Raw genomic sequence first — 25079 nt, 5'->3', positions numbered from 1 at the left:
AATCTTTCTCATCTTCCCAAGCATCAGTTTTTTTTCCTCACTAAAAAATGTCTTCCTACCTTAATTCTTACACATATTTAAACCTTTAATATCCTCCTTAAGTTCTTCGAATTAAAATTTAGACATTTTATCGAATCCCTAAAATTTTCCGATTTTAATTGGTCCTTCGCCTCTATGCCCGCTTACCGGAAAGAACTTGGATGTTCACTCCCTTCCCTTCCTAATGGCAATTTGCTTTCTTTCATCTCGGATATCCTTTAACGATTCTATTTTATCGCTTATCCAGTTGGACGATCCCCTTTTATCTTCAGCTAAACAAGAGTGGCATACTCTCGCTATCCAAGGATTCGAGCAGCCAGTTTCCAGTCATCTAAAGAGCTCCCTGGTCCCTATGCTTCATGGCGCATTTGAAAAACTTTGTCAGTATCCCGATCTAACTAACCTTCAACTGCTCAGAAACGCAAAAAAAAATTCTAACGGCCATGAATGGCTAGACGCGATTCCGAGTGGTAAAAAGGAGTTACTCACAGTCGATGAGTTTCAAACTATTGCCTTATCCCTTCTGTGGACACCTATGCTGCCTGTTATAAACAGGTTGAACCCTTCTCTAGACATTGTTTTTCTTGTCTCAAAGTCAGTGGCCGTTTTCTAAGGCACGACAACCTTAATAGGTTAATAGGCAAAGCTTTGATTTCAGCCGGTTTCCCCAATAGTTTGGAGCCGTTAAGTCTCCTAAATGCGGACGGTGTCCCGACGGCATGTCTTTGACGACTTGGAACGGCGGCAAAAGACTTGTCTGGGATGTCTCGTGTGTTACCTCCTTTCCGGTTAATGGAAATACCGACCCCTTGGAACTTCAAGAAATCAATAAGTTTAATAAATATAAATCCCTCTCTAATTCTTTTATATTCATTCCCCTAATTTTTAGCGTTCTGGGAAACCCCGGTCCTCAATCCCTAAAGCTCTTAAATCAAATTGGTAGAAGAATTTCATTAAGGACAGGGGTCAAAAACGAGCCCCTATCTCAAACAAAAAATCCAATTCGAAATCCTAAAGGGGAACTACAAGTGTTTCTTCGAAACTCTCCTTTTTCCCTTCTAGTCCAAGCACGCATGGTGTTCCTATTTTATAAAAATACAAAATAAAAGTAAATATTACGGAATCATATTATTATTATAAAAATTGTTTTATTATATTGAACCATATTAATTGGAAATTTTGAGGGGGAAAAATTTGTGTATGTGCAATTAATATTATTTTATATGTGTAATATATATTTTATTATATGATGAGCAATTGTGATAAGTATGTTTTTATAAATTCAATTAGTATGATTTGATATGAGTAATTTTTAAAATATAATATGAGGATTATTATTTAATCTTCAACAAAAATTTAAGTATATTTGTCTTAGGGTGCATTCATAGTAGAGAGCGACACGACAAAATACAAATATATGTAATTACCAATGACTATTCATAGTGAGCTTTTGTGACGCGATACGACATTTCCGCCAAATTTGACGCATTAAACATAGAAATCAAGTTACAAAACATTTTGTATTTTCTATAATCTGGCCGAAAATTTGCAAGTAAATTTTTGAAATGCTATTAAAATAATAAATGTTATATATATATATAAATATATTAGAATATAAATAAATATTATGTTAATAATTTTATATAGAAAATCAATAAAAAAGATTTGATTAATTCAATCAGGTACCATTCTTGTCTTTATGACAAAAAATGCATAGGGTATAAAAAAAATACCCAGAAGAATAACTCTATATGGAAATCAATATCAGCTGAAAACAATATTGAGACAGGTAATTAAAGAGTAGTATATTAATTTGAAATATTTTTCTTTTACAGTAATCGGCATGGAAAAATATAAGAGATTGCTTTATGAGGGAACATAAAAAATTAAGATCTTTGGTAATTATACCATAAAATGGCTTTCCTTATTCCAATTATAGAGCTAGAAATTCAGTATATGAAAAAAAAAACAAATCCTGTTATATCTAAAATTGATGAAGCAAATATTGCCAGAGGAATATTTGAGCAAATGAGTAGTAATGAAAATTATCAATATGAAGATGGTAAATATACTTATTTTTGTTAAGATTTTATTAATACATAGCTGTTGAAATCCCCTGCATAGGGACAAGTCTAAAGATCCAAAATTTTTATTTTATAATTTAAAATATATACGAGAAATAATCCGTTAGTTGGCATTTAATGTTTAACAAAAAATATTATTTATTTTTTGACAATAAATTATTTTTATAAAAGGATTAAAATTATTTCAATATTAAGTAATTAAAATGTTATTTTTAAAAAAAATATTTTGATTGACGCTTATACGACATGTTGGATGCAATATAATTTTACCGATATTGGGGGGTTAATAAAAGTTGCTTTTTAATTATTTGTTACATTAATAAATTACTTTGCCCAAAAAAAGGTAATTTATTTACATTATATTTATTAATTTTCGTAAGAGATCTACCACGTAACTACGCTATCGATGCTCAATTATAACTGATACCATAATATTAATAACCCTAATACATTTTTTTTATAATAATTAGTTCACATTTAAGGCAAATGTGGATAAAGAAAATAAATTTGATCTAAACATTTCTACAGATAAGAAATAATAATAAAAAATTTCCTATTCTTATTGATATATTTTTATTAGCAAGATTGGCATTATGTTAAATATAAACTATTTCTAAGGGGAACCTTTTTTATTCTTATATTCTATTTCTTTCTTTGCTATACTTATGGCTTATCCTCGAGTAAAAAAATATCGGCATATTTATATGGAAGATGGGCCTTCATATAATTCACGTACGCTCACCTTTGGACAGATCTATGACCAACGTGCTAATAAAGAATAAACTATTTCTGAAAAATAGGGAGTAATATTTTTACTTAATTCAAATACATTTAGGGACATTATATTATTATCCCTAAAATTATCGTATATTACCTACTTTTTTAGTTCGACTAGTAGACTTAATTTTATTTAAAATTGCAAGAATTATATTTTCAATATACGCAACACTTTAAATTATAATCAGAAATCCTAAGCATCTCTCTAAATTGGAGCGAATTATACTAAAGCTCGTAAAACGATCGATTTAGACTCTTTTAATTATGTTCATCAGTCAATAGTTTATTCCATCATATAAAGGCCGATTGCGATGTCTGGTAACAATTTTGAAATTAATATATTGAAAGTAGCAATCAATGAACCAATCAGGATGCAGCTTTCCGCAAAGACAATATAGCGAAAACTTTTTCGCGAAAATATTATATCGAAATAATAACACTAGGTTAATATTGCGATAATAGTCAAATATTTATTTTTATGATCATATTAATTGATTAGTACTTATTTTTTAAAAAAAGATACAAGATTATCCTTAATAAATTTATATTATGATTAATGGACTATTTGGTTTATAAAATTTATCATTAAAATTTTTTAAAAAATTTACCTATCCAGCCCTATGCTTTTCCTCGAAGTCTTATTTTATAAGAATAGTGGAGATGGAACCTAGTCTTTATTAATATATTAATCACTAAGTTCATTAGTTAAACCTTGATCCTTATTGGCAAAATTGATATCTGGATTGAGCCAATATTTATTGTCTTAAGTACTTAATAATAAATTCATTAATCAGTTTTGCCAGTCACTAACTAAAAACAGAGTCAAAAGCTATTAGAATATCTTTATCGAATTTTGAATGGTGATTCAAGAATGAATTACATCTAAGTATAATGGATTTCCCTAATTTAAAATATTTTCAAACGATCATTTTAAATATTTTAATATTACAAAAAATATGATAGGAATTTGAATCTAATATTTTTTTTAAAAAAGGGGGGGGGGGGTAGGGAGAGGATAAAAAATATTTGATTTTTTGTCGATATATGGTAAAATATGTGAGGTGACGATTTGAAAAATAGAAAAGGATCGTTGAAAAAGATATTAAAAAACGCGTTCATTCGCTGACTTATTAATATTTGTTTTTAATTTGAATATATTATAAATATGGAATGGAAAATTATACGTTAGGATCAGAAAATAATTATATATACTTATTCTATATGAATTGATAAGGCATTGTTTTTAAAGGTATAGGAAATAATATTACAAAAATATATTACTTTTTTATCCAGTTTCATTAAAAACTTTGTGATATATTTTTGGCATATATAAAGATAAAAAAATTGATAAAAATTACGCACCCAACCCTTATGAACATACTATTTATTAGTCAATAATGTTTTTTAATTTATTTTTTTAATTGAAATTAATTATTCCTAAATTATAAATTGAGTTCTAGCGATTCCCATAGATTCAAAAATAAAAGATTTAAAAAAAAGCTAATAATGATCATTATCGTATTTCTGGAAGGAACGACTTAAAATAGACGAGTCAATCAAATTTGGCAAGTGAGTAAATGACAAATGGCCCCGTCGCTAATTCACTTACCAAATAAAATTATTTATTTAAATAAATAAATCAAACTTTATATTTCATTTTGGTTATTTGTGTGAATAAAGAATAAATAAAACTTTTATAAATAAAATAACAATTTATTTTCATATTTCTTTATCGCAAAACAACGTACATTTTTGGCACCGTTATTTACAATAAATTAAACGAGTTATATACATTAATTTTTTGGGGGGAAAACAAAAACACTTCAATTTAAAGGCCGAATCTTTGAGGTGTCCTTTTTGTGTTCGATTTAAAGTCGCGTCGACCAGGAGTAGCTATAACCGGGTGCGTTCTAATAAAAAAAATGGATAATAATTTTTTTTTATAGTTTAAATAGTTTTTCAGTTTAAATAAATAACAACTTCAAATTATACAACAAAACCGTTTTATTAGAAAAACAAAACGATATAGGCAATTTTCACTCGATTTTGCAAGAAATTAATTATAATAATTTATAATTAATATAAAAAATAGGGAAATTAACAAAAGTATCAATAGTACTTTTCTAAAAGTAAAATTTTGATAACTTAACTTGTCATAAAAAGAAATCTTTTAATCTTTAACTCTAAGCTTCTATAAAAATGCTAGTAAATTTTTTTTAAACGTATTAATTTGCTTTCAACCCTCCCCTCTTCCGTAGTTTCGTGTGCCCTGGCTATGGAGTGATTAAAAAAAAAATTTAGATTTGTTTATACCTGTTATCACTTTCACTTTTTCCGCTCCGAACTTTCTTCCTATCTAATCCGGGAGAGGCCGTATCCGCCGATAAAATTCCGCCTTTCCTGAATCGCCTACTGCTGGCTATGGCCTCGGCCAGATAGCCTTCCCTGCTCAGCGGACCAGGACTAGCTTGTTCCGATTCCGGGCCGAATTTAATTTCGGATTCCGCGATATTTATCTCGGCTTGTGCCTTGGCCATTTCCCTTTTTATTATATAGGTTTGTTGGTAGATATAAAAAATACATTTATGCAATGCAAGTATAAAATGGTACCTTACACATTTATTTTTTAACTTGCGAAATAGACGCTACTTCCGATATCGGAATGCATCAGCCGATACTTTCAATTTTATACAGATTCTCAAGATTGATAATTAATTCTTCACAGATAACACCAAAAAAATGATATAAAGCGCACCTCTCCATACGCTTAACGCTCATTTCTGCCCGCAATTTAGATTCCTCGCGGGATTTCAAACTGGCGCCGGCGCCTTTATCCGTCACGCGTAAATGGTAAAACATCGGCCCCATCTCGGCCAGCCAAAAACCATCCACGGCCGTTACGCATTGCATGTATTCCTTAAATTAAAAAAAACATTATTTTTCGTTTTTATCTATAATTTTTGAATAATAATAAATAAATAATGTTTCATCGAGTTATATAAATAACATAACAGTGTATAATTTATAATATAGTGTTGTTAATATTTTAGCCAAAAAATATTATGCAACCCATGAAGATTTTGCTCATAGATGGAAGAAACGTTTGAAGATCCACTTACTTGCGTAACATTTTTTGACTAAAATATTGGGTTAGCCATTTTTTTAAAAAAAATTGAGCCGTTTATCAACACTAAGTACAATATTGACAAAATTTAGAAAATTTGACCAACTTCCGAAATTCATGTCATTGATAAAGTATCGTATAAATACTGTACAATTTAAATTAGCTCTGTTTTATGATTAAATGTGCCTACATGTCGGCATAATACTTTAATAATGTTAGAAAGGGTGAGTTGCGAAACAACTTTCTTTCTTTCTTTTTTCTTTCTTTGAACTTAATAAAAAAAAAAAAATTTTAAAAACAAGTGTAATTTTTTTACCCCAAAATGTAAAAAAAAAATTTATAAAAATTCTAGATTTTTGGCGCCAATTAAAATTTTTGAACCTTCGAGGTCATGATTAGTTCGTGATAGACAACGTAATCCGGAGTGTACCCCATCCCGTAAAGGGCCGAAGTGGGATGCAAATGGCATGGCATTCCGGTCCTCAGGTTAACGTATTCACCTATACCCTGTTATAACACGATAAATAATAAAATTACAAAAATGATGTAAACTATAACAAAGGTCGTAATCTTACCCGCTAATCGGGAGGAAATGTAGCGGAAAGGAACACTCGGTTCCAGATTTCCTGAAAAAATTTTTTTTTGTCAAATTGCTTTTAAACATCGATTCTGGGGAGGCAAAATAAAATTTAGTTTTATTTTCATCCTGACGAATATTATTTATATATTGTTTATTAAGTTAATATTAAACACACAAATACGCGCGGTAAAATTTATATTTGGGGAAACGGGATTCCCCTTTTCCCACCATTGTCTTAGAAAATTATATCATTCTAAAAAAGGATACATCCGTTTGTAATGAAGAAAAGGTAAAAGGTTAGACTCACATTGCTTTCCTTTGGGTGGGTGCAATGACGTCATTAAAAGAGTACATTAATGAAAAACAGCTGGGGACGCCATTTTGGTTACCCATATAATGATAATAAAAATTTTAAACGAGAGGCCAGTTTATTACGATGTCTGACGCAAACAGCAAAGAATTGCCTGATCATCGAGATAATAAGGAAGAAAGTTATCAGTTCAATAGTAGTTGTTATACATGAGAATAATTACTAAATGGGCTACCAAAATGGCGGGTCCAGCTGATTTGCATTCAACGACGCTTTCAAATGCATTATCATGAATGCATCGTCAGTCTAGGTATTATTATATGTCATATGCTAATTTGATAGCTGGAACGGTCAAAGGATATTTATATATTTTTTTTTAAAAAAGGGCGGAACTTAAAAAAACTGTCAAAAAAAATGAAAAGGGGTTAAAAGGGCGGGAGAAGTTAGAAAAGAGAAAACGGAAATGGAGGATATGTTATGGAATTATAAGACATGAAAAACCTTAAGCCTAGCCGCGTGATGGAAGAAGGAAGAGCAAATGCATTTCCGGACAACGTCCCACCCTCTTTCGGCGCAAGAGGTGACCTCTAGCCCGTTTTGAACCATTATGTCACGGAGTTGCTGCCTTATCTCCCTCACTTTTCGGAGGGATTTGTAGTGGAGGAAATGATCGGTGCACCAATGGGAGGAAAAACTTTTTAAAAAATTTATATAATCGTTCAGATTACTAGGAATAATAGAAGAATTTGGGTATATACGTTATTTAATATTTTCAAAAAAAAATTAAGAGGAGCATCCATCCATCAGAAAATATCAGGAATTCTTCAATCATATTAACGTTGTAAAATGAAAAGTTGGATGAGGAATGTAAATAAAAAGGTGATAATCCCCCCCCCCCCTTTTATGAATCAAAAGTAAAAACAATAATTCTTTAAATCGAATATTTTCGTTACTTGTTGCGCTTCCATTGGTCGAATACGTTGAGGTATGTTAAGTGGTCACTTTCCGGCACTGCAAACTTTTCGCGCGCGTTATCGCTCTCTTCTTCGCGCCCTTTTGGGCGATAAAAAATGGCGGGAACACTGAGCATAGATACTATGGTCTGAAAAAAAAATCATGTTTAAATTCAAACTCGTCTATAAAGGGGTGTCTTAAGGATTATAGTTGAGTGGCTAAATGTCGTGACAATTCGGCTCAATTTTTAGGCGCCCGCCGGAGAAAATCCGTTAACATTGAGGTATTTCAATTTATGCAGGTTTCTTTCAAATTGGCGCTGCCATCTTTCTAAGAAAACCCCCGAGGTCCATAGTGATAGTTTCCAACTTTGTTTAGCCGATTTTCTTAGCCGGCTAAAAAAATAAAGTACCAAATCAACTATACCTAGGATACACGCAGGGTAGTCCCTACATGATTCGAAAACATACCCCAGAGTGCCCACTCCCCTCCCCATCCCCAAACCTTTTAAAGAGAAGCCCCTTTTTCAAAAAAAAAAATTTCTATAAACGAACTGGATCTAACAAAAAACGCAACTAATTTGTACGCACGCGAATAGTTTCAAAATTTCCGGCGATTCCTAATTTTAGAATGTGTTATTTAGTTGGTATTAGCAGAGATTGAAACCGAAATCAGAACCCTCGGAGTTTTCTAAGAATTGGAACTTGGGATAATTTTCGGGCACCGGAAGCGCCTTATTAAAAATATTTTAAACCGGAAACGTAAACCCCCTTTTGGCGTTCTTGCTGATTCCTATCTTAAATCGAGCAAATTCCCTTTGCCACAAAATTCGCATTATAAATTATTTTTTTTCTTCGAACGAGAGATTAAAAAAAATTTAAATGGGTAAAAATTTTAATAAGAATAATTTTAAATGATCGAACGTCACTTGTCTCAACAAAACCTTTAAAACAAATACCAATTTTTCTAAAAAATAATGTGTTTTTTTTCCTGTAAAAAACAGACAATTGTAACCAATTAATTCTTTGTTTGTAGTTGTAGAAGCATAAAATGCCTTAAATGATAATGGCTTTTTGAATGTTTGTATTTTGTTAAAGCTTTTTAAATAAGGAATGTATACCAAGATTTCTTCGGCGCAGCCCATGCCGCAATTATTGACATCGTTGAAATCGTTTAAATCGCCCTCCGCTTCTTTCCCGTCGTCGTCGTTCCTCATCTTTTTCCCTGTCTTGGGATCTCTGCTTCGTTGTTGTTTATTTTTCCTCAAGGCCGAAACGACCAGCATTTTGGATAGGGCAGGATCCAGGGGCAGGTTTCCCATGAGGCGGCCCAGCGGAGTGAGCCGTCCACAATCGTCTAACGCCCCGAGTATCCATAATTGGTACATGCTATTGAGCATATTTTCTTCGGGCGGAGGGTCCATCAAAAACCCGCTTCCCGTGTTTACCGGATTAGCTATCGCGGTGCTAATGTTAGAATTTAACGGGTTAGCGGCGTCGGATTTGGAAGAGGAGCTAGTGTTCGTCACGCTACCCTTAAGAACTTCGTCTGTTATGCCTGATATTTTTTTTTCGCATCATAGAAATGGGTATATCATTCAAATTTTTATATGGGCGCTTAAATACTAAAGATGCCAGTATTTATTACCCTCCGACATGTGCCGAAATATTATATATAAATAATAGGTTCTTTTGAGATTTGACTCCTTCCATATTACTAAAAAATCGAATTACGATCGCTAGCTTGCGAGTAGCGTTGTTTAAAGCTCGATTTTAGCAAAATGGCTAACCCAATATTTTAGCCAATCAAAAAGAAGATTCGCAATGGCAGAAAAGTTTGTAAATCATTAACAAGATCTCGAGAACTTGCTTTATATTATTTTGGCTAAAATCTTAATTTTAAAATTGGCAAAATCGCGCCGTTTAACAAACCCTGCATTGTGCACAAAACATAAAACGAATTCAAAAATTTTCGAAACTTTAATGAAAATAACTAAATAAGCTATTTTATATATAAAAATAATAACGTGTCCTAAACATAATTCTATAAAAAATTTTATAAATTTCAAAAATTTTATATACAATATTGATGAAATTTTAAAATTTGCGAAAGTTTTGAAACTTTTTGAATTTGCAAGCAATACCTATCTGTTAGCTATTATCTGTTTTTTTTCTCTCGTATAATTGAGATTGTAAAGCATTTGTTTAGGGAATATAAAAAGGTATTTAAGAAAATTCTTTAATTCAAATATATTTAAACGAGTTCTCGACTCAGTTATCAATGAGAGCAGCTCATCGACAGCCTATAGAAATTTCGCGATGGCACGTCAGCATCGCTCTGACAACTGTAGATCTCAAAATGGTAGGCATACGCATAATCATTTTTTTATTTAGGAATTAATAATTCCGATCAGGAACTAAATATTCGCCCAAAAGTTCAGTTCTATTTTCCAATCCGGCATATTGGCATTTATATTATTTTTTAAACAACTCCCCCCCCCCCCATAATCTTTAAAAGTTGGCCAAAATTTTGTTGCTTTTTTTCCTCTTCATCTAAATAATGGCTAAATATACTAGATAAGGCGCTCACCGACAATAGAAAAGTTACAAAATATTGGCGGAAATTTTAGTGCTTTCGATTTGTTCCGCTAACGTTTAACCAAGAGAGAAAGACTGGCAAATGGGGGTTTGGAGGGGAAGCCATAATTTTTTTTTTTTGTAAATCTCCTCTTGTAAAGTAGGGTCTGTTAAACCTCACTAGAACGTTCATGTTTTATTTTAATGAGTACTTAAGGGTTAACGATAATCGCTAATCAGTTGATCATGTCTTGGAATAAAATAAAAAAACATAATACTGCGCAAAAAATGCGTAAATTATTATACGATTGTAGATACTATATCATCATAAATAATTTCCAAAAAATTTTAACTCCAATTGATATAACATCTTAATCAATGTATGTTAAGTTAGCACTCCTTATACTAGATTAAACTTCTAAAATTTGTATAGTATCATTATCAGAGACTAACAAATATGAATGAAAAGTATGATTGACAGTATCCCAAGAGGTTTGGAGATTATCGCGCGAAATTAGTGATAAATGCTTCATAATTATTTAGTTTTTTTTTTACCTAAAGCCTTGATGAGCAACACGACGTTGGCCAAATTGGTGCGTTGTATTTCGGGAACGGTACCCGTTAAGAGATCCTCTCTGTACTGCTTTTCCGTGTAAAGCCTGAAGCAGGTCCCGGGCCCCGTACGACCAGCCCGGCCTGACCTTTGATTCGCGTTAGCCTAAAATTTTTAAAAATATGTTAGCATTTTAAATAACCAAATTATTACCGACTTTTATTTTTGAAATCACTTTAATAGTTTTTCTAAAACGTTAATCCTTAGCCTTAACTCCCCCCCCCCTTTCATTCGTGTACTTCTTTGAATTGCAAAAAAAATAAAATAAAAATAGTATATAGCCCTTCCCAGCTGTTTAGATTCTAAGATACATTTATTGTATCACGGAATGTAAGTGATCACCTGACTGATGGGGTATATGCTCAAGGCGTCCATGCCGACCCTAGGATTGTAAACTTTCAATTTGCAATAACCGGTATCGACGACGTAAGATATTCCTTGAATATATTATTTTATTTTATTATTTTTTTCATTTAAAAAAAAATTTATTTTTAGAATACAGAAAAATACAAGAGAAAGAAAAAGATCGTAAAAAGCTATAGAATGTCTCACCTCAAGTAGTGTTGATAAAAAGCCCGAACAATATGTAAGCTTAAAGATTTTGCACACAGCTGGCAGAAATGCTTGGACATCTATTTGCCAATTCTCGATGCTTGCATAATTATTATTTTAGCTAAAATCTTAAATCGGCCTGTTTAGAAAAATTGACCTAAATCAGGCTTTTTAACAACACTAACCTCAACTCTGAAAAAGGAATGATAAACTTAGGGTGAAAAATCCTAAGAGGTTGGGGGAAACAAGGGATTTATCCGCAGTATTTGTTCGAGGGATTATTTTTTTTCATAACTGTAGTGTCTCAATATTTAAATCAGAGATCTGCAAAGGTACCATTTGCAAGGCCAGGCCCGGTGAAGGATTGTGAAATCAATACCCATTGTGGCTTTATATACCGTATTGATATTTATCATTGTAGATTCAATACCGTAATGATATTTTGGTATTGTAGAATCAATATAGTATTGAATTTTTTTTAAGTAGTTTTCATAGCTTCAAATTAATTGGCGACCATTTTCGATTTGTAAAAAATTTTTTTTTAAATTAGTGCTGTAAACGAACGCATTTATTTTGAACGCGTTCGTTAACAACGTTCGTTTTTTTTGAAAAAAATGATGAACGGTGTTCATTATTGACGAACTTCTAACGTGAACGCGTTCCTTTTTTTTGACGAAAGCGTTCGAATTTAACGTTCGTTCAATTGTAAAAATATTTTTATTATTTTATTTATAAAATTTAATTTTGATTCGAATTTTTTAAGAAAAAAAGTCTTATATTTTTTTAATCGGCTGTTTTTCTTTATTAACATTTCAATTTTTTTAACAAACCAATATTATAGTTTATTAATTTGGATATTATTGTTTAATATATTAATTTAATAGATTAGCATATGGATGGATATTACTATTTCATCATCAGCAACTGATTCAGAAAATTAAAAATCAGGCGAATTAACATTACCATGGCCCGAATACGATAGTTTTACAGTAAAATCCAGACCAAATAAAATGTGCCGCGTTATACTTTTGCTTTAATAGAGTATTATCTTTATTACTCACGCTATAAAGATCGTTGTCATATAATTTATCAATTATATTTAGCCACGCTAAGGATCAGGCATTTTTTCCACCCTTTCGATCCGCACGTCGGGAGTTCCAGACCAGGACCTGTTGCCCGACCTCATACTGGATTTTATCCTTTTGCCTTTTTTGATAAACTCTTTTTTGTCTATCTTGGGCAACAAGTATATTTTCTTTGGCCTTTTTTCCATACGACTGACATGCTCATTGTTCTTTTTAACAATTCACTCTCGTCAAGGTCATTATCAATATTATTTACATCAGAGGGGTCTCCGGATATTATTTATTTCCTCAACAATATCTGGGCTCAGTTTTGGAATTTAAGTCTGATGGAAATTTTGCGTTCCGACCATATAACCTGTAAAATGGGGTAAATCCTGCAGATTTGTGTACACTGGTTGGTATTGCAAACAGTACCCCCTGGAAGAACCATAGGCCATTGTGTTTGATCATCTCCCAAAACCTTTAACACTAAGTTTTGGATAGTACGATTATTCCTTTCTGTTAACCCATTAGCTTGAGGAGTATATGCACTGCAAAGAGTTATATTTGGGCAACCATGGCGGCAAATCAGACCTGAGAAATATTTACAATTCTCTTGGGCTGTTTTTGATTTCATGGGTTCTGCCTCAACCCATTTTGTGAAATAAGAGGCAGCTACAATACATGTGTAGCCTTCTTCTGAAGTGGGCAAGCTGCCAAGATCGATTCCTATTTGAGCCCATGGAAGAGATGGTACATCTATTGGATTCAAAGTGGAAGAAATTTTGGAAAAGGCTTGTATTGGCCTTCTGACATCTATCACATGATTTTATAAAATCGATAGTGTCTTGAAATAATTTTGGCCATCATTATCTATAAACACAAAATCAACAAATTTAACACCATAATATTAAAGAAAATATACTTGTTGCCCAAGATAGACAAAAAGGAGATTATCAAAAAAGGCAAAAGGATAAAATCCCGTATGAAGTCGGACAACAAGTCCTGGTCTGGAACTCCCGACGTGCAGATCGAAAGGGTGGGAAAATGTCTGATCCCTGCTGGCTTTTAAAAATCGAATATACGATTCTTAAAATCCTTTTTACTGTAAAACTTTCTACCATCCGTAGGCAAAATCTCCAAGTTTAGGTAATTTTTTTGGCTAGCATCTTATAATTTATTAACCATTTTTTTAAGAGTCATTGAACAACACTAGATAAATATAAACCCTAAATATCATAAAATCCTTTACTGTCGTAATTTCTACCATCTGTGGACAAAATCTACAAGCTTAGATAATTATTTTGGCTAAAATCTTAATTTAGCCTCTTTTTTTAAAAAATCGACTATAAGAGCCGTTTAACAACACTAGTAATATATGAACCTTAGATATTTTAAAATCCTTTTAGAATCGCACTTTCTACCATCTCTGGGCAAAATCTTCAAGCTTAGGGAATTTTTTTGGCTAAAATACTAATTTTACTCTTTTTTAAAAATCGACTCAAAGAGCCGTTTAACAACACTAGCTAAAATATGCTAGATATCTTAAAATCCTTTTACAGTTGTAGATAATATAACATAATAATAATTGAATTGAATTTTGGTTTCTTTTATTAATTTATCATTATTATTATGAAATCTACTTATAAAATATAATTATATATATATACACACGCATAAAATAACCAAAAACAATGAAAATATCGGATGGGATCTGATTCGATACTTTCAAAACGTAAAATCGGCAGAGCCATATCCCAAACCGAATCCTTCTGGGACAATTTTAGGGGAACCAGTCGAAACTCGTTCCAGAAATCCCAGAACGTGTTGGGTTCTAGAAAGAAAATTATTCCGTGAATCTCGGAATGGGTCGAAAAAGATGATCATTAAAAAGAACTAAAGGAAATGGAACGTAACGTAAAAATTTCCTTGTTTATGGGTGACTGATTGGAATCGTGGAATTTGATCCGCGTGTTAAATCTTGGGAGAGTTTTAATTCACTAACAATAATTACTCCAACCCCGCTTCAAATTTCTAATTTATGAGTTTTCCATCGATTCAAAGTTTTTCAAGGAAGCAGAAAATTGAAAACATTGTTTTTATAAATGGTAAGCACAACAAATTTCATCGTTTAAAAAAATAAGATTTATGAATCGGATTGGAATGAGACATTTTATTTTTCTCCTCCCCCCCCCCCAAAAAAAAAGGTTTGAACTAATTGAAATTTATGTTAAAATCAATGACATATAAAAATATCTAGACTAGCAATGCGTTCACAATAATGCATTTGAAAGCTTGTTGAATGCAAATCAGCTGGACCCGCCATTTTGGTAAGCCGTATAGTAATTATTCTCATGTCAAAAACTACTATTAAATTGATAACGTGCTTCATTATTATCTGAATGTATCATGCGAATTCTCTAATAAAGTTTGCGGCAGACATATGAATAAATTGGCCTCTCGTTTAAAATCTTTAATAATCATATGGGTTATCAAAATGGCGTATCCAGCTGTTTTTCATTGATGTACACTTTTAATGAATGCATCGTCAGTCAAGGTATTATTATATGTCATTGGTTCGCAACTAAATTCATAATCCTTGAGTTATAATTCCTAATTTCATAAATAACGAGAGAGAGATAGAGAGAGGAAAAAAATTATACGCACCATCTATAGTCAGCGATGTTTCGGCGATATTTGTAGCCACGACACACTTTCGAGTAATCTCTTCTTTGTTACCGTCAAACCCAGAATTCGAACCTAAACAATTTAAATAAAAATAGTTTTCACCCTCTTGTAAAAAGTTAAATCTTAACAGTAAAAATATAACAAGATAAGGAATAGTTAGGGGAGATACCTGTGGCTGATTGGTCAAAAATCTTGGCTTGTAACTCGGAGGGGAGTTGGGAGTATATGGGGAGTACGTTAAGGGGCTTGGGTGCTAGCGCGGAGTCGTCTTGTTGTTTCTCCAGCGCTTCTAGCCTTTCTTGCAGTAGCTGGCAAGTGACCTCTATATCTTCCTGACCAGGCATGAATATAAGGATATCGCCTGTGGTATATGGAGTAAAAGATTAGTAAAATAAATGACAATTTATAACCCCCCCCCCCTTTCCCCTCTTATTCACGATTTTCCTTCTTTTCCGCCATATTGAACCTGGATCCGCCGAGAGATGAATTTGAATGGCTTGTTTAACTGCGGCCTCCACGTAATCCTCTACCGTGTGTTTACTGAAATATACTTGGACGGGGAATGTTCGACCCGGAATATTAAAAATGGGAATGTTCCCGCCGAAAAAACGGGCAAATTTGGCGCTGTCCATGGTGGCGGAGGTTACCACGAGACGGAGGTCCTTGCGACGTTTCAGAATCTTTATAAGTTGGAGGTTTAAAAAAAATTGTTAATTAAAATTGGAAGAAAAAAATGGCTCATATTAAATTATCTGTTTCCAACCCCTTAAATAAAAAAACCTAATTTTAACAATACTACTATCTGTATTATCAAGAAAGGATAAATTTAACCTTCAAAAGGTACACAAATTACACCAAGCTAAACCACAGACAAAAGGTACATTCATAAATTTTATCGTGCCATTAAAAAAAAATTAACTCGATCATGCCATTTTGGCGTTGGCTATCAAATTCGTAATTAGAGATTGACCAATATTTGATATTACAAAACAAAATATTCGTAGCAAAGCTGATACTCACTGAGAAAAAATTAAGGCGACAAAACCCGAATTTTCAGGGATTTTGCTTAAGTGTTTTCGTTTCATCCCACATAATCTTATTTTAAAGTAACGCCCTAACCTTTTTTTTTGCCTTAAAAAACACAAAGTTGTAAAACGGCTCGATTTGAAGGGATTTTTAAAAACGGCTAACTCAATAATTTATTCAGAAAGATATTATTGAGCAACCCTGAAGATAAGGTTTGGACATTTATTAGGAAAATCTCGTGACTTAGCCAATATTTTTAATATTTTTCTGGCTATAAATATTGAGTGAACCAATTTAACGAGCCAAAAAAAAATATATGTTCAAGGATTTCCTAGAACGTCTGTATTTCAGTGATAATTCTTTCAAACCTGTTTAAAAAGTCCGAAAAGGACGTCGGTATTTAGGGATCTCTCGTGAGCTTCGTCCATTATGATGGCGGAGTAATTGTCCAAGTCTGGCTCGCGCAGCGATTCGCGTAGTAAAATACCGTCAGTCATGTATTTTATTATCGTGTTCTTCGAATGAAAACAGAATTTGTTGTTTTTTTTAAATAAATAAAAGTTTTTAAAAAAAATGGTTGTCGATCTAAATGTATTCACCTTCCGCCATTTTAATCTGTCTAATACCCTGGTCATTTTTTTTAAGTACTTTTCTTCCTGCATTGTAAATAAAAAATGTAAAGATTTACGGGCGAAGTGCAGTCCTCGAATCGTATGGCGTAACCGACCTCCTCCCCCAATTTAACTTTCATCTCTTCCGCGACTCTCCTCGCCACTGACATGGCCGCCACTCGCCTGGGTTGAGTGCACCCAACCATCTCGCATTTCGTGTATCCTTCCTCGTTCAGATACTTTATGTAAATTAGAATTTTGAATAATTGTTTCACCTAGTGTTGTTAATTAGTTACCGAGACTTAAAATCGGGCTAAATTAGGTCTGAGCATGAACCCAGAACAAAAAACAGTTTAAAATAAACGGGTTTCGGCTCCCGACTCGTGCTTAGAGCGGGCCTGGGCCCCAAAATGAGTGGTAAATATTACGACCAAGCAAGATTAACAACACTAGCACTACCTTTATATTATATTATCATGATAACCTTGACCAAGTGGGTTCCTTAAAATATGATCCCTTCATAATAAATATAACCTTTTTTTGGGGACATCATTTAAATTAGCTCATTACAAACTAAACAAGGATATCCCGCGTCTAATCTTACAAGCCACCAAACCAAACTTCATAATATAAAATTTAAAATACGCTATTTTTAAAAAAAATTAAAAATTTTACATTTATCTTGACATTTTAAAACTGCCTTCATAAAATATTTGTCATCCGCTTCCTCTCCAGTAATATTATAAAATAACGAATATGGGGGATTCATCTTTCATTTTAAACCTGAGTTAATTGAGTCGTTTTCCCGCTCCCTGTTTCGCCCACAACTATGACTATTTGATTATCGCGAATGATATTCATGAGTTGGGTTCTGACGGAAAATATGGGCAGGCTTCGTTTCATGCGTCTAATTTTTTCTTCGCTCAAAGTTTTGGCGGCGGAATTATTATCTCGTTTGGAATGGTCGTTCCCTTCTTGTTTTTCCTATTTTTTAAAAAAGTTTTTTATAAACACTTTGAAAATCAAAATAGTTTTCAATGACGTAATTTAATGAGATAATATAATGGGAATCATAGAAAGTTCCGAGGTGATACCTAATATTTATAAAAAAATCAGACTAAATCATTTTAAGAAAAATTATACTAGCCAAAAGTTTTGAAAATTTCTAATTTTTTTTAGGGTTTTCGGTGTTAGAGATTGTTAGAAACCAAATGATTGAACGATTCAATTGGCTTTCTTTATTTCTTAGTAAATATATATATAGAAGTTGGTTTTAACCTCTTTATTGAATCTGTGAGACTTTCTGTAATCGAATTTATCGTCTGTTGATTTATTTTTGCGCGTTCGTTCACCCGCTAAAAAAATCGTAATAATTTTTAAGATTAACGTGAATTTAAGAATAAACCGAAATTAGCAAATAGCATTTTTTTTCTCACTAATTAAATGCCATTATTGTTTGCGTAACGCATAACTTTTGTATACCGTTAGACTTACAGTGTTGGTACAAACAGCTGATTCCTTCCTTAAGTTTCTTCTCTTAAATTTCGAAATCACCTATTATCACCTGATTTACCACTTGAATTCTTTTTCATTTTACTCTCCATCATGTTCTTTATAATTTCTTATATGTGTTTACATTTTTCGATCTTTACCTTGGGGATACTTTGGTTTATTAATTTAATATATAAATTGATCGTAAGTGTTAAGAAAAATATTTACTTTTATCATCTTCATCGCGCGTTTCTTCATCCTTCGGTTTAACGTCCCCCGTATTATCGTCTGCTCGCTCGGCCATTTCGGCTTCGTTTTCGTCCGATTTCTTAGCCACGCCCATGACGCGACCTATCCTACTTCCGGCCAGTTCCCATTCCTTCTTTTGGGCACGTTTTCTTTCCTTCTGCTCGCGGTGGAATTTAACGACCGCGCTTCCCTTGCGCGATATTATGGCCATGTCCGAAGTAGGATCCTAATTAATAAGCGAACGAGCCAAATGAATGAATGAGAATAAATGCAACGATTCGTAATAATCAAATAAATGAAATACGAATTGCACAACCTGTCAGGGAATTCGGTTCAGTTATTATTTAGATATTGAATTTAAATGCGTATATAACAGTATTCTCTTTTTTATTTTAAATTTTAATTTAAAAAGATATTTTAATACTAACTAGAACTGACGATTCCTCAAAATATAAATCAGCTGATGGCACGCCATTTCCGTTTCCCGTATAAATGATTTATATTAAATTGTAAAATTAGATTGCAAGATGAAAACTAAATTCGGTTTCATTTATTCGAAATGCATTTTAAAAAGGAATAAATCGTCTACTTAATAGTGTTGTTAATTGGTTGGTTGTGTAGAGCCCAGACCCGGTGTTTGGGTCGAAAATATCGACTAAACCAGCTCTGAGCACGAGCCCCGAGCACAGACCCGGGGTTCAGACCCGGCACAAAAACCCATTCTTTTTTAAAAAAAATAATAAAGAATTTTATTATTTTATAAAAAGTAAATCTATATTATATATATCAATTTTGTGTAAATTTGTGAAATCATTATTTAGGCTCTGCATACATAGGAGAACACAAATCATGACAAAATTTTGTTCTACCATTAGGGGAAATGTGCCATAAATGGCCATGTTTGAAGACTGGCCACCACCCTTTAACTTTTTATCTATTGGACCGATTTCTATCAAAATTGGTCAAAATGTGTATATGTTAATAATACTAATTAAATTAGTGTATAATTAATTTTTATATACCTAAAAATTGAAGAAATATACAAGATTGGTCTTTTGAAAGTATTTCGTATTTATAATATAATTCTTAAATAATATGTTATAGCCAGTAAATACATTTCAGCGAAACTTTTATCGCGAAACACTTTTTCGCGAAGCTTTTATCGCGAATGTCGTTTATCGCGAATGGATTTTATGGCGAAACTTTTATCGCGAATCCATAATAGCAAATACTATTCCGCGAATACAATATAGCGAAACAAATATCGCGAATTTTTTATAGCGAAACCTTTAGAGCGAATACATTACCGCGAATACAATATCGCGAAACAACTATCGCGAAGATATTATAGCGATAATTGCTAATAAGGACTAATTTATTTCGAAACATTTTTTTATAATTATATTAATTGAATAATATTTTTTAAAAAAAATAGGATTGTGACGATTTTGCACTCAATTTTGAATTATCTCATATGATATTTATGCCTATATAGAACTCTTATGCTGAAAGATAGGCCTGCCCCCTTATCCAAAAAAAAATGTAAGATATGTAAGAGTAAATAAATAAACACTTAACTCATTTTGCCCCGGTTTCACATGTATTTTAATTTCATTTTATTTGAAAATAACGAGTAAAATTGCTTACAAATTGAGTAGAAGCGTTTAGCGGTGTTTTCATAAAAACACTGTTATTTAAATGAACCGGTATAATTTTTTAAAAATGGTGAAAACTATTTTACGTTTTTTTAATTTTTTTTTATTGTTTAGTTATACTTGTGAAATAAGCAAAAATATAAAACTAAAATAACTTATTATCAAATGATTTATTTCCATAATAATTTTTTGGAAAAAAAAACAGATGGAAGGGGGGAATGAAAATATAGTTTTTATTTTTTAATAAGGATAAATATATTTATAAATAAAAAAAACGGATGTAAAATAAAGTTATTTATAGTATAAATAAAATATTATAAATATATTATTATTTTTTGAATTCCATCTGGGAAAATAATTTTTTATAGCTTAACATATTATTTTTTTTAGTGATTTTTAAAAAATATCAAAAAGTAAATCTATTTTTAACTAAAAAATAAAGAATATACATTAATGTATTCTAATTCTAATAGATTTTTCAGTTTCAGTTTTATTTTATAAAATAAATTTAAAATTTTTATATTTAATATGTTTTCTGAGGATCATTTTCATTGGTCAGATAATGATGACCAATCTATGCCATCTTCTCCAATTAATGAATCCTCATTTTTGTCTCAATCAACTACAGGACAAGAATTGGTAGATTCTTTTTCTGAAGAAGCCTCATCGTCATCCATAGCAATAGACATTAGGAATTCATTTACGATGACTACTAATAAGACACGCAAAAAATGTAATTTATGCCCAAGTGTATACAAATTTTCAACAAGTAACAATAATTTTAAATTTTTGCTTTAAATATTTCTTGAGCCGGCCTGAACCAACGGCTTAAACCTATCCTGAGCCAGCTTGAGAAGGAAAAAATTTAGCTTTTTAAATTAATTAGTGCTCAGGCTAGTTCTGAGCACGGTTTAGACCGAAAAATATTATTTATTAAAAACTTCCTGTACTAATTTATGAATTATATTTTATATATTTAGCGAATTTGAAAAAACATCTCAAATCGGTGCATCCTAACATATTTAAAGAGATGTCACACTCACAGGGTTCCATTTATGACTCGATGCCGGGGATGAGAAAGCTTTTATCGCATGAAAATTTGATGATAAATAAACTCATCTTAATTTTCTTGATAAAAACTAATAGTTCCTTTAACATAATAGATAACCCAGCTTTTAAGAGGATATTCTATTATACAAATAAGAATATCAAGCTGTGGTGTAGCCAAACAAATGTCTATAATTTTGCTAATTGATAAATTAAAAAATAAAGGTAATATGATATCCTTTACAGATTTATGGACTGCTAATAATAGCACGTCCTACTGTGCTATTACTTTCCATTACATTGATAACAATTGGGATATTGTAAATAGGATTTTAGATATTATTTTGTTTCCTCACCCACACACTGGAGATAATATCTGCAAAATTGTTTTATCATCATTAGAAGATTTTAAATTAAGTGATAAAATAATATCAATAACACACGATAACGGATCAAATGAGATCAAGGCAGTACAACTGCTGCAAGAGTATTATCAAAACCATTACTCGAAAATTTTATATGGGCATCGCTGCATGGCCCACATCATTAATTTAATAGTAAAGGTGAGCCTTCATTTTTTTAAGGCGAAATTGAAAAAAATAGAAAATATAGTTAATAAATTACATAGCTCACCCAAATTTACTTCTTTTATTGACAAATTTGAAAATGCCACGGTATGATTTTTTAACTATTTCAATATTGCAGGGATTGAAAAAAAGGTATATTTGTTAAATGTTCTATTATAAATCCATAATCTTTGATATTTTAAATTTATCCATATTTAGAAAAGGAGCATCAAATGGCACTAATGATAATAATCAATTAACGTCATACCTCAATGAACCACTCGCGCCCGAAATCACAAATATATTTAGATTGGTGGAGAGGAAATGCTGATCGTTTTCCTCATTTCGCAATGATGGCCAGGGACTATTTATGCCAACAGACAACATCAGTGGCATCGGAAAGAGCTTTTTCTTTGGCCGGAAATATTATGACTAAACTGAGGAACAGGATGGCCCCATCGACGCTAAAGCAATGCATGTCACTCTCTTCCTGGGATATAGATATAATGTCTATTCGTGATGAAATATGGCAATAATTTCTCAGGTGTTACAGTATATGGAATCATATTTTTAATAAACATACATCAATTAGAGAGGTAAGAATAGAAATATAAAATATCACTTATTTAGAAATTTATTTAAGTAAAATATCTATAATAAATATTTATGTTAATAGGTTATTTTGAGTTTAATTTATTATTCGTGTTGTTAAAAGTCTCAAATGCAGTCAATTTTAAAAACATAAATTGAAATTTAGCTAAGTGCAGGCACGCGAATATTTATTTGGTTAAATTCGCGCCGTTTAAGAACCAAAATTATTAATATTTACATATATGTTAAAATATTATTTGAAGCGGGGCTTTATGTATGTTCTCTCTACCATGCAAGACTCACTCGTAATAGGAATATGACAATTTTATATAACGTTATACGAATTTTTAACATAATATTTTTTATGCGTTTGGATTGTAGAATATATATATATATATTTTAAATGTATATTATATAATTTTTTATTTCATTATATTTATCATAATACTATAATTATATATATTTGTTTAAATATAAATTATAATAAAATATCACATTATGCGATTATTAAGATGTTTATGTTAACCATGAAAAAATAATTTCTCATAAAAAAATATATATCAAAATTTCTAATATCATAAGTTTGTCAATTGTCACCTAGATACTAAATACTTAACGGTTACTTTGTCAAAATATATCTGTTTTATTTTTTTTATCTTGATGGATGGCCAGTATATCATTAAAATAACTTACTTAATTAATTTCTTCTGACGGCAAAATTCTCAGTTATCGGCACTTTGGAATTATAAATGTTGAATTCTCATGGAGGACATTTTTTTAATCTTTACTTAAATGATTTTAAATAAAAAAATTATTAACATGAAAAATAATAATTTTTTGGAAAAAAACAGATGGAAGGGGGAATGGAAATATAGTTTTTATTTTTTAATAAGGATAAATATTTATAAATCAAAAAAACGGATGTGAAAGAAAGTTATTAATAGTAGAAATATTAAAAATATATTCTTATTTTTTAAACAATAATTATTTTAAAGAATTAATTGTTTATAATTATTTAAATTATATTCTAGTTAAATTTACAACAACAGGTCTTTTTAAAAGGAAATCAAAAAAATCCTACTATTTATAGTAGGATGCCCTTGGTTAGTAAATTTACTAAAAATAAAATGTAAATATATTCATAAACACAATAGAGTTTATCGTACGTATAATAATATCCCTGACTCCTCAGGACTACCTATATTATTTTGGATAAAAATATTCCTACCCCTTCTAAACCCTATACATTAGCCTACAGTACAGAGTAGGGAGGGAACGCCTGATCTCCTAATGAATAAATCTTATATATAATTTTGGGGAAAAAAAATAAATGGGTTTTTGTGCCGGGAATATAAAATATGATATAATAAAATATATATTTATTAAATAATGTGAACAGGGTTTCCAGGTCAAAATTTTCAAATTGCGGATAAATAGTGCATTGTTAAAAATATTCCTGTGCCCTCCTAGACCCGCCTAATTAGAATATTAATAATAACTATTAAAGTCAAAATTTAATTAAAACACCAATATCATGTTGTTAAAAATATTCATAACTTCTTGGACCCACCCATCTGGAATAATAATTATGATTACTAGTAGACAGCAGTATATAATTAACACACCTAGCCTTATTAGCCTATCGAGACCGAGAGGGAACGCTTGTTCTTTTAATGAATAAATCTTATGTATACTTTTCTACAAAGTTCAAAAAAAAAGTTAAAAATAAATGGGTTTTTGTGCCGGGTCCCAAGGTCTGGACCCCGGGTCTGTGCTCAGGGTTCATGCTCAGAGCATGCATGAGCACAAAATTGTGTCGTAACCAAGCAAATTAACAACACTACTACTTAAGCAAATATTATACTACAAGATGGAGGAACAAATTGGAACCAAGGTTTTATAAATATAATATTTCAAACAAAAAAGGGAGGACTAACTTTGATAGGAATGATTGGTTCGGGTTGTTTGGTGAATATAAAACGACCATCCAAAAATGGCGGGACTATATTTTGAACCAATAAATGGACCCGTGACGCGGAAACTAAGCCCTCATCCAAATCCTCTCCTCCAGCAGCATCAGCGCCATCTTTCCCGGGGACATCTGAAGAAAGTTTTTGTATCACTCCGCTACGAAGCATACGATTTGTTTCCCATTTGGCGATGTCCTAAAAAAATAAAAACCTTTTTAGTATAATCCCAAAATTCTCTTAAAAGATATTCACAAATTTTTGATATTCTATAATTGCAAATCTCATATCTTCCTTTCTTCATTTCCCTCTGCTGTTGTATCACGATTGTAATATTGAACTTTAGAAAAGAACCAAAATAAGAAGAAAAAATATAATATTAACAAAGTGCATTAAAAAATAAATATGAAAACCCATCAAAGGTTTAAAAGGAAGTTTTGCGACACTTTAACAAAAATCGTTCTTCCGGTCCAGTTTTTTTGATCGGTCTTAACAGTTCAAATCCGGTTTTCATT

At 31.5% G+C, this 25079-nt stretch overlaps 1 protein-coding gene across 2 annotated transcripts in view; it reads right to left on the bottom strand.

Annotated features, from left to right (window-relative positions):
- Positions 1-4565: 4565 nt before the first annotated feature.
- The window catches only part of LOC135925249 (pre-mRNA-splicing factor ATP-dependent RNA helicase PRP16-like), a 34231-nt gene continuing 13717 nt past the window's right edge, over positions 4566-25079 (bottom strand). For both annotated transcript variants that reach the window (XM_065460475.1, XM_065460476.1), the window contains exons 8-25: positions 24535-24762; positions 18718-18964; positions 18277-18353; positions 17782-17982; positions 17076-17237; positions 16756-16902; positions 15828-16041; positions 15531-15722; positions 15341-15433; positions 11400-11494; positions 11000-11162; positions 8989-9425; positions 7868-8016; positions 7416-7608; positions 6406-6531; positions 5656-5816; positions 5214-5441; positions 4566-4810 (exon numbers count right to left, since the gene is read on the bottom strand). In XM_065460475.1, coding sequence (XP_065316547.1) covers positions 4729-4810; positions 5214-5441; positions 5656-5816; positions 6406-6531; positions 7416-7608; positions 7868-8016; positions 8989-9425; positions 11000-11162; positions 11400-11494; positions 15341-15433; positions 15531-15722; positions 15828-16041; positions 16756-16902; positions 17076-17237; positions 17782-17982; positions 18277-18353; positions 18718-18964; positions 24535-24762 — 3195 coding nt within the window. In that variant the 3' untranslated portion in view covers positions 4566-4728. The remainder of the gene's footprint in view (positions 4811-5213; positions 5442-5655; positions 5817-6405; positions 6532-7415; positions 7609-7867; positions 8017-8988; positions 9426-10999; positions 11163-11399; positions 11495-15340; positions 15434-15530; positions 15723-15827; positions 16042-16755; positions 16903-17075; positions 17238-17781; positions 17983-18276; positions 18354-18717; positions 18965-24534; positions 24763-25079) is intronic.

The sequence above is a fragment of the Gordionus sp. m RMFG-2023 genome, chromosome 2 (genome assembly GCF_954871325.1).
Source record: "Gordionus sp. m RMFG-2023 chromosome 2, tfGorSpeb1-WG-v2, whole genome shotgun sequence".
Classification (NCBI taxonomy): Eukaryota; Metazoa; Nematomorpha; class Gordioida; order Chordodea; family Parachordodidae; genus Gordionus; species Gordionus sp. m RMFG-2023.
This window is presented reverse-complemented; position numbering and strand designations above follow the sequence as displayed.